The sequence below is a fragment of the Tenebrio molitor genome, chromosome 9, assembly GCF_963966145.1.
Source record: "Tenebrio molitor chromosome 9, icTenMoli1.1, whole genome shotgun sequence".
Classification (NCBI taxonomy): Eukaryota; Metazoa; Arthropoda; class Insecta; order Coleoptera; family Tenebrionidae; genus Tenebrio; species Tenebrio molitor.
Window position 1 is genome coordinate 4977652 of NC_091054.1, and position 13219 is coordinate 4990870.

At 37.2% G+C, this 13219-nt stretch overlaps 3 protein-coding genes across 3 annotated transcripts; 2 read left to right on the forward strand and 1 right to left on the reverse strand.

Annotated features, from left to right (window-relative positions):
* The first annotated feature begins 1975 nt into the window (after nt 1-1975).
* Nucleotides 1976-2547, forward strand: LSm7 (U6 snRNA-associated Sm-like protein LSm7). The gene is made up of 2 exons (XM_069059162.1): nt 1976-2131; nt 2190-2547. The coding sequence occupies exons 1-2, from the start codon at nt 2105-2107 to the stop codon at nt 2505-2507; spliced, it is 345 nt and encodes a 114-aa protein (XP_068915263.1). The 5' UTR covers nt 1976-2104; the 3' UTR covers nt 2508-2547.
* A 1215-nt stretch (nt 2548-3762) lies between these two features.
* On the forward strand, nt 3763-5049 carry LOC138139006 (glucose-induced degradation protein 4 homolog). The gene is made up of 3 exons (XM_069059155.1): nt 3763-3971; nt 4169-4336; nt 4390-5049. The coding sequence occupies exons 1-3, from the start codon at nt 3825-3827 to the stop codon at nt 4684-4686; spliced, it is 612 nt and encodes a 203-aa protein (XP_068915256.1). The 5' UTR covers nt 3763-3824; the 3' UTR covers nt 4687-5049.
* A 28-nt stretch (nt 5050-5077) lies between these two features.
* Nucleotides 5078-13106, reverse strand: Rab40 (RAS oncogene family member Rab40). The gene is made up of 3 exons (XM_069059152.1): nt 12330-13106; nt 11865-12281; nt 5078-5896 (listed from the first exon to the last, which is right to left on the reverse strand). The coding sequence occupies exons 1-3, from the start codon at nt 12475-12477 to the stop codon at nt 5637-5639; spliced, it is 825 nt and encodes a 274-aa protein (XP_068915253.1). The 5' UTR covers nt 12478-13106; the 3' UTR covers nt 5078-5636.
* Nucleotides 13107-13219: the final 113 nt, after the last annotated feature.

The window sequence follows — 13219 nt, forward strand, 5'->3', positions numbered from 1 at the left end:
GCGTTGGATGACGTGTCACAGTGACGTTTCTTGAAACAATCGAGCACTCAGAGGTGCACCTGTGTCCTGTGAGGAGAAAAAGTTCGAGATGTTTTTTTATTTGGGTGGTGTTATTTGATTGGGTACTGGGTGGACCAAAAGGGTGGAGATTCAAGACGTGTGCGCGAGTTGTTTTCAGGTTTATTGAGAAGTACTTGGCGAGTACTTGAGTGAGAGTTCTTCAACTAGGTTCTTCAGTTTTGGGCGTTTTGGGGTTTTGATTTTGATATCCGGAAACTACTGTTCAGGTTTGAGTCTCCGGACTCTTCTACTTTTGCCGGTGCGTCGAGTTAACCCGTAGTTAACCACTTTTTGCTCTGTTTCCGTATCGTAAGAAAAACTTTAGGTATACATTTATACAATACAATTTTTTGACATACAATTTGGCGTTTTGCTCTTTTCTCCATTCATTAAATCGCTGAAATCTTTTTTCGTACCACTCTAAGACTTTTTGTGGAAAGACATTTTTTCGACAAATTCTTTTGTCTCTGATCAATATTAATTCATCATAGTAGGTATGTAAATGCCATTGACCGTCTCTGGGGTATTTCTTCAAAAAAGGCCAATGAGAAATATCCAAATTAAATAAAAAATCAAGGACATTTTAAAACGTTATTCGGAGGTGTTGGATCACGTTTTGTATGGCACAGCAGGTGTGTTGAGTACACAAATCGCTTGAGAAAATATTCTACACGTGGTGTTTTATGACCTAACTTATTTAGTTATTTATAACATAACACACTTGTACCATAAATAACTAAAAGAGTACCCAGTGACTACAAATTGCTTCATTGTTGCGGTTTTCAATACAATATAAATAATATAATTAACAAAAAAACTGATCTTCCACCATACTAACAATTTTGTTGCAACTACAACAAATAAGGTTGTGCGTAGTAAATTCAATGGCCATTTTCTTTGTTCCCATTTCAAAAATAGCTTTCTGTGAGAAATATTTTGTATTTTGGAGTGAAAATCATTGTTTAAATGAATTTAACATAAATGTCAAAATTGACAGGTGACAGAATATTAAGTTATGTTGCACGTTTGTAAAAATTTTGTTTTCCACAGCCGCCTCTTATCTTTTTAATTTAGAAAGATCTGTCCACGGTCTGTCGTTATTTGTTAAAAACGTCAGCTCAGATTTAAATAAAAGAAATATTGAATCGTATCGGACAAATTAATATTCGACGACCGCTTTAATTGTCACCGTACCTTAGGTATCAGTTGTTAAATCTTTTTGGCTTAGGTACTGGATGATTGCTGATTTTACAATAACAAAAACCACGAGCTGTGATTTCATTATTTCAAGAAGCGGCAGGGATCCCCTTCATTATTAGCAATGGGAGTACTTAGTAGATTTCAAGTCGCAGGCTTAATAATCATACAGAACATGGAGAAGTTTATTACCCTTCATTGATCCTGTAATTCTAAAGGGTGAAGGGTGCTTTGAGGTCTGCAGGACAGCACGGGTTAACAAGGATTACGTACAACAGAAACAAGAAGCATAATGATGTCACTTATTGTGCGTTCATTGTAGCGGAAAAACCATCCCCCTTTCCAAACTCTCAACCCTTTCGATGTTTTCCCGTATTCCCTTGTATTTGAGCATATTTATCCAACGTAGGTAATCTCATCACTATTTCCACAATCGAATCTTAAGTACGTTCAAATAAAACGATGTATTGATTGTATGTTTTTTAAGAAATCAATTCCAAAGAAATAATGAACTTTCTTAATCATTTGTTTTTTCATAGTTGTGTTAACATCACACGCATAGCTTTCTCTTCCCGAATAATTTTTATTTTTTTTATTAATTACTTTTTATTTATATTAAATACCTACTTTTTTAATGCATATTGCATGCATATTTCGTTCTTTTTTTGTTACGGTGGTTTATGACACATCCACGAAGAGGCGCCAGAGTCGCCTTCTCTGTCTCAAAATCGTACTTGTGGAACGGAATTGCCATTGCTGCCAACCGTCAGTTTGTTTAACCGTTTACGAACGTTTTTCTAGGTTAGGTCACCTTAAAAGTTCAAAATTGAACAATTAAGGCACAACAATGGCATCCTCAGGTGACAAATCGAAGGTACGACCGTCGTTTCTCACAATTCTCGCGACTCACGGACAATTTGTGTCAATTTCAGTCAAATCAAAGCGGCGATCAGAAGGAGAAGAAACGCAAAGAATCAATTTTGGACCTGTCCAAGTACTTGGAAAAGACAATTAGAGTTAAGTTTGCCGGCGGGAGAGAAGCCAGTGGTATTTTGAAAGGTTACGACCCGCTTCTGAACCTAGTACTAGACAACACAATTGAGTATCTCCGAGATCCTGATGATCCATACAAATTGACAGAAGATACAAGGGCGTTGGGACTGGTAGTGTGCAGAGGTACCAGTGTAGTGTTGATTTGTCCCATGGACGGGATGGAATCGATACAGAATCCTTTCATTTCGCAAGACTAATTTTTGTACCATAACATTAATGAATAGATTGTTAATTTTCTTGAAGCGCTTTTTTTTGAAATTGTAAAAATCGATGAGCGTCGGCGAGATCGTACAAACAGACCGCGGTTTTGTCGACTTGCGCATCAAATAATTTTGAATTAATCTGGGAAAAACTAAATAAAATACTTGGATCATTTTTTAAAAACACTTTATTCGCAAAGCGAGTCGTCCCACTCAATAGATCAAAAAGTTTGAGGAATTAAAATGCGAAAATGGGAGGTTAAGACAAGGTTATGGTAGTTAGTACATTCCTCGCAAAAAGTGTCATCAAATAAAATAAGGATCAGACGCAACAAATCTGACGTTTAAAGCAAAAAATATGTTTGACTTTTAATCTAAAACTCGGAAAGATATTTTTCATTGATAATTTAAATAGAAACAAAATTAAAAAACGTTTTAATACTATAATTACTTAGGTCGTGAAAATAATAGTTGAAAAGTGTTTGTTGTGTAATATAAATATTTTTTTGCATATCGTAATGAAAGTGGCACTTTTTTAACGCAAAATCGTAGTGAAAGTAGCACTTTTTTACACGAAAAATCGTGAAAGTAGTACTTTTTTGCATCATTTTATTCCATCACCTTGGAGATGATTGTCAAAGCATACCTATTTTTTTTTGTAATTTTTCATAAATCTTTTTAGAGCAAATTTCTCAACATCGACATGCAAAACAATACTGTGCACAACACGTTATGAAAGTATCTTTTTTTCACTTATTTGCTTGATTAATTCGGGCTACACCCTCGTTAATCAATCTGGAAATTCGTGAAAAAAAGTATGACTTTCATTACTAGTTGTACAAATAACTATTCCTCCAAGAAAATGGAAGTTGACACATGAGTTTTTGGGGCGGAGCCAACTTTTTTTGTACTCGTATTATCAGCAAACGAAAATTATATACCTGAAATTCTGCGAATTCTTCTGCAAGGGAGGACCTTAAGCATTAAGTGGTGTTTGGTCGGCGTTCCCACCCTCGTGTCTTGTGGAAGGGGTACCGTACCCTTTCGTGGGAGGCCCCCTATATATTCTTTTATCTATGGGTTGGGAGGCTACAGACGCACCCCAACTCGCCAGCTCGTGCGTCTTGATCCGGCCCTCCGGGGGGCGATCTTGCACGGGCGCCTGTTACGTGGGGCAGTTTGTATTTGGTGGTACGTTACTGCGCAGGCGTGTTTTCCAGAAGTTGGCTTGTGATTCAGCGCATAATTCAGCGCCGCCATTTTCTTTCGAAAAAAGTGACATTAGTGACAGTTGACGAGAGCACAGCGTTTAAAATGCCGGTCAGGGTGGAAATAACGCCTCCCCCGCCGGCCAATTCCAAGCAGCCGGGTGTGACGAAATCTCTGCTGTACAACGGATCAAAATTCCAAGGTTTCCAGAAGTCGAAAGGCAATTCGTACGAAGTGGAAGTCGTTTTGCAGGTTAGGACTCGGGTGTTATCCCGACAGCAACACACCCAACCCCCGCACTCGTGACCCGGCCCCTCCGGATCGTTCCCCGCGCTTGTGTAACAAATACCCATCCCTTTAGTCACTATTTATTTAAAGAAAACTAAAAATATCAACATATGCTAATGCGACATTTAAATTGGCGGGAAATTTGAAAGTTTTTCTTGCAGCACGTAGACGAAGAAAACTCGTATCTGTGCGGGTATTTGCAAATCAACGGACTGACGGAAGAGTACCCCACGCTCACCACGTTCTTTGACGGGGAAATAATCAGCCAAAAGTATCCGTTTTTGACGCGGAAGTGGGACGCCGACGAAGACGTCGATAAGAAGCACTGGGTAAGACAATTTACCGCGCTGTCGATTTTTCTGACCGTCGTTCGGTTTTCCAGAGCAAATTCTCGTCGTTTTCTCAGTACGCGAAGACATTCAACTCGGACAACTTCGATTACAAGGCTCTCTCAGACACGGATTACGTGTTCATGAGGTGGAAAGAACACTTTTTAGTACCAGATCACACGATTAAAGATATCAGCGGCGCTTCCTTTGCCGGCTTCTATTACATATGCTTTCAAAAGTCTAAGGCCACCATCGAAGGTTACTACTACCATCGAAGCAGCGAGTGGTTTCAGTCTTTAAATTTAACTCATGTGCCTGAAAATAGTATACAGATATACGAATTTAGGTGAATTGCTTACTAGTAAAATATTAGCGGGCCTCATTTTTCTCAGCCACTTTTCTTTCAATACTGCATGATGCTCTCTGCAAGATTTCTTTTTCACAGTATTTTCATCGGACAAAATAAAATAGGTGTTCTAGTGAGCAGTATTTATTCAGTTATCTGTACATACACGTTAATGTATAAATCATGGGTAGATTGGTTTTATTTATTTTTAAGAACTGAGACATGACTGGGTATTTGTACGTCTTAATTTAAAGTTTTATCTGTATAAATTCTGTTCTTAGCCTCATAGATAGACTAATTAAGTAAGTCATTATTGTTATGTATTATATTGTGTATAAATGTATTAAATATATTTTTTTGAATTGTTTTTATGTTGGCGTATCAATAATTAAAACCAAGTTGTAGAAATTTATTCAGTACCAGCTATAATTATTGGTGTAGTAAAATACATTCAATTAAATAATATGAAAAGTAGGAAAACACTATTTACGTAACATAAAACTGTTAGTAAAAAGTATAAATAAAGTAAAAAAGTACAGGTTAAATTAAGCGGATGCACTATATACAAAAAATAAAATAAAAGGTAACATAATAATCAAACTATTTACAGTGCCAAACGATTAAAAAAAAAAAAAGTGCAATACTGACTATGTCCTAGTGTGGTTAAAACGTCAAGCGTTGACGGGCGGACATTTTGCAAAATGGCGGCCCGTCAACTCACACAGATACACAAAGATCTCCAATCAAGTGAATGACAAATATTTACAATTATCAACTATACCCGATCTAGGACGGTTACGCAACAAACTGCCTTTCAAACAATCGAATACAAAACAACGACTCCCGTGACAGTTAATAATTAGATTTTCTTGATATGTCGATATATCAACCAATTTTGTACAGTATCACAAAAATGAACGAAAAATCAAACAAGAACAACACTCACAACGGATATCAAGATATGGTACATGAGTTTCTCGGGACGCAACTGGTTCTGGTGTCGCTTCCCGGTGAAGTCGGCGTGCTGATGAACCTCAACTTGCGACCGTTGCTTTTCCTCTGGCTGTGCGTGTACTTGAGCTGTGTGGAAGTCGTCGTCAGGGCGTACGACTTCAGGTAGGACTTGACGCAGGTGGGCAACGGCAGCTGCTCGATGCTGTACACGGTTGTCCTGGCGACGATGGCCCGACAGCAGAGCTCTTGGAGGCTCAACACTGCGCACAAAAACGATATATTGTCAAGAGGAAGTGCGATTTTTCGCTAGAGGAAGACGGTGTTTACGCTGGGAGCTAGTGAGATGGGGCGAATTTGTTTGTGGGGCGCGGTCTTCCGCCGGATGGGCTGGCTGCGAAAGTGTGGCAAGTTTCCTTAAAAACAAGTACAGGATGCGGCGGCAGAATTGCCGGTTGCTCTCGAAGATGTTTTACGGCCGTGTCGGGAAATGTAGATCTGTGCGGAATGTAAAACGATGGAAGTCTGATAGTCATGAACAGTTTTATTGGTTCTGCAGTCAAAGATCGTAAAAATTATATCATGATGTTTTAATTACGTCGCATCTTTACAAAAAATCGGGTTGAATAAACTGCCAAGCCCGTGAACTTTGACTTAATTTTTTAATTACAATATAATGCAGTCGACTTTGGTACGGGGACCATTGGGAGGCGTTCATTTGTTTAAACACAAATTTACATTTAAAACGAAAAATGTATTAACATTTTTGCACCACCATTAAAAAAAAGTGCACTTTAGTACGCTCGTACTCGACTAAGTTTTGCTTAATTTGCTACAGAACTAAAAAAATATAATAGCTGTTTACGTAACTAGTTATGAAATGCGTTATTTTGTGTAACACGTGGGATATTTGCGGGACGGGCGAAGTGAGAAGTTTTTTTGAAGTTATTATTTTCGTTTTATTTTACAGAGAAAGTGATGTTGCAAAAAAATTAGATACGCAACATGTGCGTAAAGCACTCTTTTACACGTGAGATTACACTCGCTGCGGTCGTATGTGTACTCTTCCCACTTGTACAAAAAGTAGTGTTTTGTAGACGTTGCATAAATAACTATTTTTATTGTAAATAAGCTATTACAAGTAACAAATGGTAAACAGGTAATTGTTGATTTAGTTTGACAGAATTTTGTCATAACTCTTTTATCTTCTTCAGAAGCTCATTTTGGCGATTCACATTCTACTTTGTGTAGTTGGACAACATAGATACCATCTTCATTTATGAAGATGAAATCTTTTTTTTTCCATTTTGCACCTTTAACACGCTTATAACGCTCAAATGGGTTTCGAAAAGGAGTTCTTTTCGATACCGGTTTCAGGAACATTTAGTTAAATTTTTAATGTTGGCAGTGACTCACAGTGAGTAGTTGCTACGTGATTATTGCACTTCATGATACTTTAAATTTAAAACTTGCAATTGTTCGTCTAGTTACCAGTGTTACCATCCCTTTATCTTTGCCAAATATAAAAAATATTGCATTACACTCGTTTTATAAGCCATTTTTCGCACTTGTTTGCTTTACAGCACTCCTCGCTGCGTTCGTCGTGCTCTAAAAAACGCGTGCAACAAAATGGAGTCTTATAAAACTTGTTGGACTCATTACTTTTTCCACTATTCCTTTATAATGGCATAAGAGCCTTATTAGTGGCAGCAATGATATTGATGCAGATTATTCTTCTTAAATGCCTCAATTTTTCTAAAAACGAGTTTACTCCAGAATTTTTGTTCGACAAAAGATAACATTTAATGTTACTGCGACTAATTTGAATGCCATTATATGAACTTCTGTAAACAACAAAATTTTGTTTACCGTTACTTATTTTTAAGTGACATTTTTTATTTAGAGAAAAATTCCTGACTTTATGAGTGACACTGCGGTACCTGTTCGACGTAGTAAAAAATTCGTCCCACTGCAAATGTCTTACGCAGTTCGTACGTTCTGACTGCCAAAAAAATTTGTATGGCACTAACTCAAAAAAAAAAAAAAACAAGTGGCGTAAGAGTTTGAAAATTACTTAAAACATTTTATTAATAACGGAACTGAGAATTGATGTCGTGATATAAATAAATAATAATTAATTTAATTAATCGATTGTTGAAACAAAATAAATTATCATCGATCACATTAATTTATTAACAATTTCATTTTAAGGGTTAATTGTTTGATTGATAACTTATTGATGCCACAAGATTCATATTACAACTATCGTGCAATTTAATTCGCTTAACAAAGGTTCAACGTTTCTCAGATGGAGGAATTTCACATGAATGACTTCATTTCTTATCGACTGTATATTGGCAATAATGTCGTAACTGAACGACACATGTCTTCCAAGCGGGTCAATAAAACGGACGAAAGTGATGTCGATTTTTAAGTAGCTTCCAAATACGTTAAGTCGTAAAGTACTTTATGTTGTGCGCGAAGCGCTATAAATTCATTCAATAACTTTGTTCGTCGAGAAATTAACTTCTTCGAATGTAATTACTTTGAGGCCCGGTTGCATAAAGCGGTGTCAAGTCGTTGTTAAAGTTAACATAATGTCAAGCGATATGATTGGATGATATTTAACATGTTATTTGAATCAGCCAATCAAATGGGCGGATTTCTGACTTGACGCGTTGTTAGCTGACACGATGTTAACTAAGCTTTATGCAACCGGGCCTTAGTGCCAAAAATTCGGTGTATCATCTTTCGCTCACTATAAACGATTGTAAGTTCATTTGACAATTGTCAAAGGTAAAATGACAAGACCTAATTTTTTTATCGGATAAATTTTTCAATTTTACGAGTTGAATTTGGGCATTTTATTCTGGTTAGGCCCGAGAGCTTTAGCTCGAGTGTTTAACCTTTGAATAAAAATGCCCAAATATCAACGAGTAAAATTGTCTAAGCAAAAATGAAAAAAAAAAATGACAATTGGTAAATTTACCAGATGTAAAAAATTAGGTCGTGTTATTTTTGGCAAGATTAATTCCAGAATACAAACTTTAACATTAGGTAATTATTACTTTATAATACTTATTAAAAACAATTTGAGAATCTGACAGGAGTAGCATGCAATTTTAATCACTTTTGACAGATGACAGAGTAGTAGGACGTTTTTACCGCGATAAACATGTTTAATTGGATGAAAGCCAGCGCTCTGATTGGCTGAACACGCACGTTTGATGTACGTGGTAATTAATCTTCGTTAATTTTTGTACAATAAAAGTTAACGGGACAATATGTCTACAATTTGTGACTGGGAAACGAGAACATTCCCAGAATTACCAAAGTATTTTAAACTTTCAACTTGTTTCTGTAAATGAAACTTTGAAAACTATTAAAAATAATGGATTATTCAAACAGTGGACAAATTCTTCGATCATTAGCATTCCCCCAACTGTATCTATAGCTTCGGAAAAAATATTCACAAACAATTTGACCGTGTACATATTAGCTAAGCAGCATTGTTATGCTGCGACAAAAATGTCTAGTTCTTTTGTAACTACGAATAAGAGCGTCAATCGGCCTCCGAACCAATTAACACACAACAGCATCGTAGAATCCCTTTTATTTTCGTTATCTTGCAGATTTATCCTCAAATATTTAACTTCTCCAGTCGTACCAATATGCTGATGATAGACGAATCTATTTTTCATTATTATGACAAATTGAAATATTTTTTAGACAAAAAAAAAAGCACAATTGGACAGTGGCTAGCCGCCTCAGTTGAAGTTTAGGTGTTTTTATGTTTGTTCTTTTTTCCTTTCTACTTCAAACAGGAATGCTTACACCACCCTGCGTGGTAGTTAGTTGTTTAGAAGAGCAACAATGCTGAACCTGGCTTTTGTTTGGTAATAAAGGCTGTCTTAAAAAAAAAAAAACAAATTTCGACTCTACGCATATTATTATCTATTTTCAACGAAATTTTAACGTACGATAAATACCCAAGTAGATTAACAAACTTTAAGTACTCCAGGAATTCTCAAAGTTTCGGAGATTCAATTGTCTACTGGTTCGGTTAATGAATTAATGGAAACCCACTTAACACAAGTAAGTAAAAAGATTTAAACTAGTACAGTAATAATAGGAACAATAATGGTTTTAATGCAGCTGAAAGCTATACTGGACATTTCTACCTTTCGACTGGCATTTGTGTTAATGGACAAGCAATTTAAACACTTAAAATGTTACTTTGTACGAGTGACTATACTGGTGGCATTAACTTTTTTTTGGTACAAGGACGGCCCCTATCAAAAATCTCTGATCCCTACTAGATACTTTCGCGTGTCCTTGGTGAAATATCACTGGACTACAACAATTCAATAAACTTAATTTTCGTAACACACGATGTCAGTTTAAAACGATTAAATTACAACAAATCATTTATCTAATTTATCTGAGTATAATGAACTTCTGCTCCGGGTAAACAAACACTTTATTTTATTAATCTCTTTTTGAGTTTTAGAAACGTTTCTCAAGCTTTTCGTTATATTATTTTCGTGCGGGCCACCGGGATTATGGCCCAGGAAAGCTTAATTAAGTGAAAAGAGACGGAACTCAAGATTTAAAACTCCAAAGTTTTTTCTTTCTGCTTAAATTGTAAAAACTCATTTCTTCAGCGTTCGTGAAGTTCTGTGAGGGTTTAAGAAGTATTGTCCAGAATACGCTCTAGTTAATTTAATTTTCATTTGTTTTAAATTGCAGCCACCAATAAAAAATTAAAATACCCGTTCGTGGGACTAGTACTTTTTTATCACTAGTGCCAACTTAACGGCACTTTGACAATTCAGGTCTACATAATGAACTTCCCTTGTCTCTAGAGCTTCCCTTCAACGCCTTTATCTTTTTGTAACTGCTTTGGGTGCCAATTTAGACACAGCGAAAATTAATTTTAAGGAATTCTAGTCAAGTAAATATTCTCATTTTTAGAAAATATGTATTATTAACGAAATCATAAAACATTTAAAACACAAAACAATCAGTTCCTATTTATTAGTCAAGGTTATGTAAAAGTATAATCGTATTGCAATTTTTTTACTTTTTTTGACTTCAATGTACCGACCGAAAACCAAAAACTATCTAATTCGATGCACAATTCAATCAGGTGGAATTTAACCACACACAGTTTTCCTTGTAAATGATATGCAAATAGTAATTTTTTGTTCAAAACAGTGTTAACAAGCTTAGAAATTACATCAATAAGCACTTTAGTTTTTAACGAGTTTTACAACTGTCTTAACTGTATTTCATAGTTGCGAAGAAGTAAACCCAAAGTTCTCGTACCAAAAATATTTTACACGCGAAAATAATTTTCAAGATATGTACAATAAACACTTCAAAATGTCTTTATTTCAGTTTCTTTCGGGCATAAAATTCCTGTTTAAACCGTGTTCGCACTAAAATATACAGATTAACCGTTCAGCTGCCGTTTTTTCCCTTAAAACAACATTCAAAACTAAAAAATACATATAACTTTTTATGTTACTTGTATTTAACGATGTGCCTACTAAATTCTGCACATGAATGTCAAACTTTCTACTAAAATTTATCACTTTAGACGGTTCACCGTCATCACGTATCACATTTACCTCCTCTCAAAATAGTGAACGATGTACCATCACATTTATAGCTAGTGAATGGCAATAACAAAAATGATTCGTAAAACGTTGTTGAATGCATTATTGCAACGAAAGTCAACTTGACCCTGTCACGTGAGCATTATTGTAAAATTTATTACCCAGTCGAGACTACCGCTTGTCGTAAATTTTCACATTAAAAGTCATCTTTCACTATTAAAGGCATCGAGTACAATGTGCATTTCGAGAGTGAATGAAACAGAAGCAACGGGCTCTGTTTCGTAACAAAATAGACCCTTCTGAGAAAAATTGTAATAAATTTCTTGCCTCTCATTTTTCACAGAACATTGGTAACATGTGTTAAATAATAGTCGCACATGTTTCTTTTTTTACTGTGAAGACAAGACATCAAAATAATTTTAATAAAACAGTCTTACACAATTTAAAACAATTGCTACCCACACTCTCACTATTTTTTCTGATCAAACAGTCGCAGATCACCTGGTGATGCATAACAAATAATAAATTTTAACTTTCACCTGATATTTAATATTTCAGCAGGTGTTTACATAATGCCTTGGGGTGTAGACACTAAGAAAAATAAACAAACCTTTGTTAGAGCGCCACAGCCGCTCCATCCCGTTCCTCTGCAGGGCCATCCTGGACAACTCGCAAAAGCTCTCGTGTATGTTGAAGTTGCACAAGGGGGACACCTCGAAGAACGCCATGCTATGCCTATTGGCATACATTTGAGCATCCCTCTCCCCCACTTTCCTCTTAAAAGCGAAATGCAGCCGATTCCCCACTAGAACTTTAGGCACCCCGGGAGCATGTTCATCGACCTCTTTCAGCCACCTATCTAATCCGTCAAAAGACCACCGGTTCGTGATGTCGTAAACTAACAAAACACCCTGTGCCCCGCGCGAATATGACCGAATTATCGTGCAGAACCGGCCCTGGCCGGACGTGTCCCACAATTGCAGGCGGACGCGCTTGCCGTCGAGCAGAATCGTCGTCGTCTTGTACGCTGAAAGAAATGCGAGAATGAGGGGGCCTCGAGGAGGCGGCGACTTACCGCTCCCGCTGCAGAACGGCGACTCGGCGGCGCCGTCGTCCAGCTCGGACAGGATCTCCTGCTTGCCGACATCGCTGTCGCCCACTAACAGGAACTTGAGAAGGTAGTCGTACGGTTTTTGGGGCGGCTTTCCGCTATCCTCAGCCATAGCAGTGGAGTTGGTCCGATTTTAACCATAATAGTGAGTTTCCGTTCCACCTTGACAAACTCACATTTGTGCGCGAATCTTAATTGGGATGATTTATGCGACGGCTGAATCCACGAACTGTGCGAGTTCCGAGTCGTTCCACTTAAAAAATGCAAATTCCTTCGGTGTCGTTTATTTTTATTGGACAAGGTCGTCGGTTTAAGTAAATAAACAGATGGTGAATTTGCGCACTCTTACACAACAAAATCCGGATGCAATCGCACCGCAGACGTCCATCGCCGACCGATCAAGTCATTTCGCACTTTCGTTAACGCGAAACTCGCATTTAAAACCGTTTTTTCGCCTAAACAATGGTCGAGAAGGACCCGAACTGTCTTATCTGTCACTTTTTGTTACTCACTAGGAGAGTGCAGGCGTACCAACTTACGCGTGACACTATCGATGTCCCCAAACGCGAACTTTCTTTTCGAATTTTCTGCACGCTCTTACTCGAATTTAACGCCACTTTCTCCGACCGCTCGAACAATTATTTCATTTAATGCTTGATTAACAGTTTCTCCTCCACGATTCGGCGTGAACTCTTGACCCCGGTTTGACCGTTGCATTTCTCCAGAGGGTACAGTCACAGTCAACAGTGACGACCAACTCGCAAAAAATAACCGGTTCGAGGGGATCACCGCTGTTCGCACAAGTTTAAATTTTTACCGCAACAAAACCTCAACGTACTTTCACAATTAGTGCC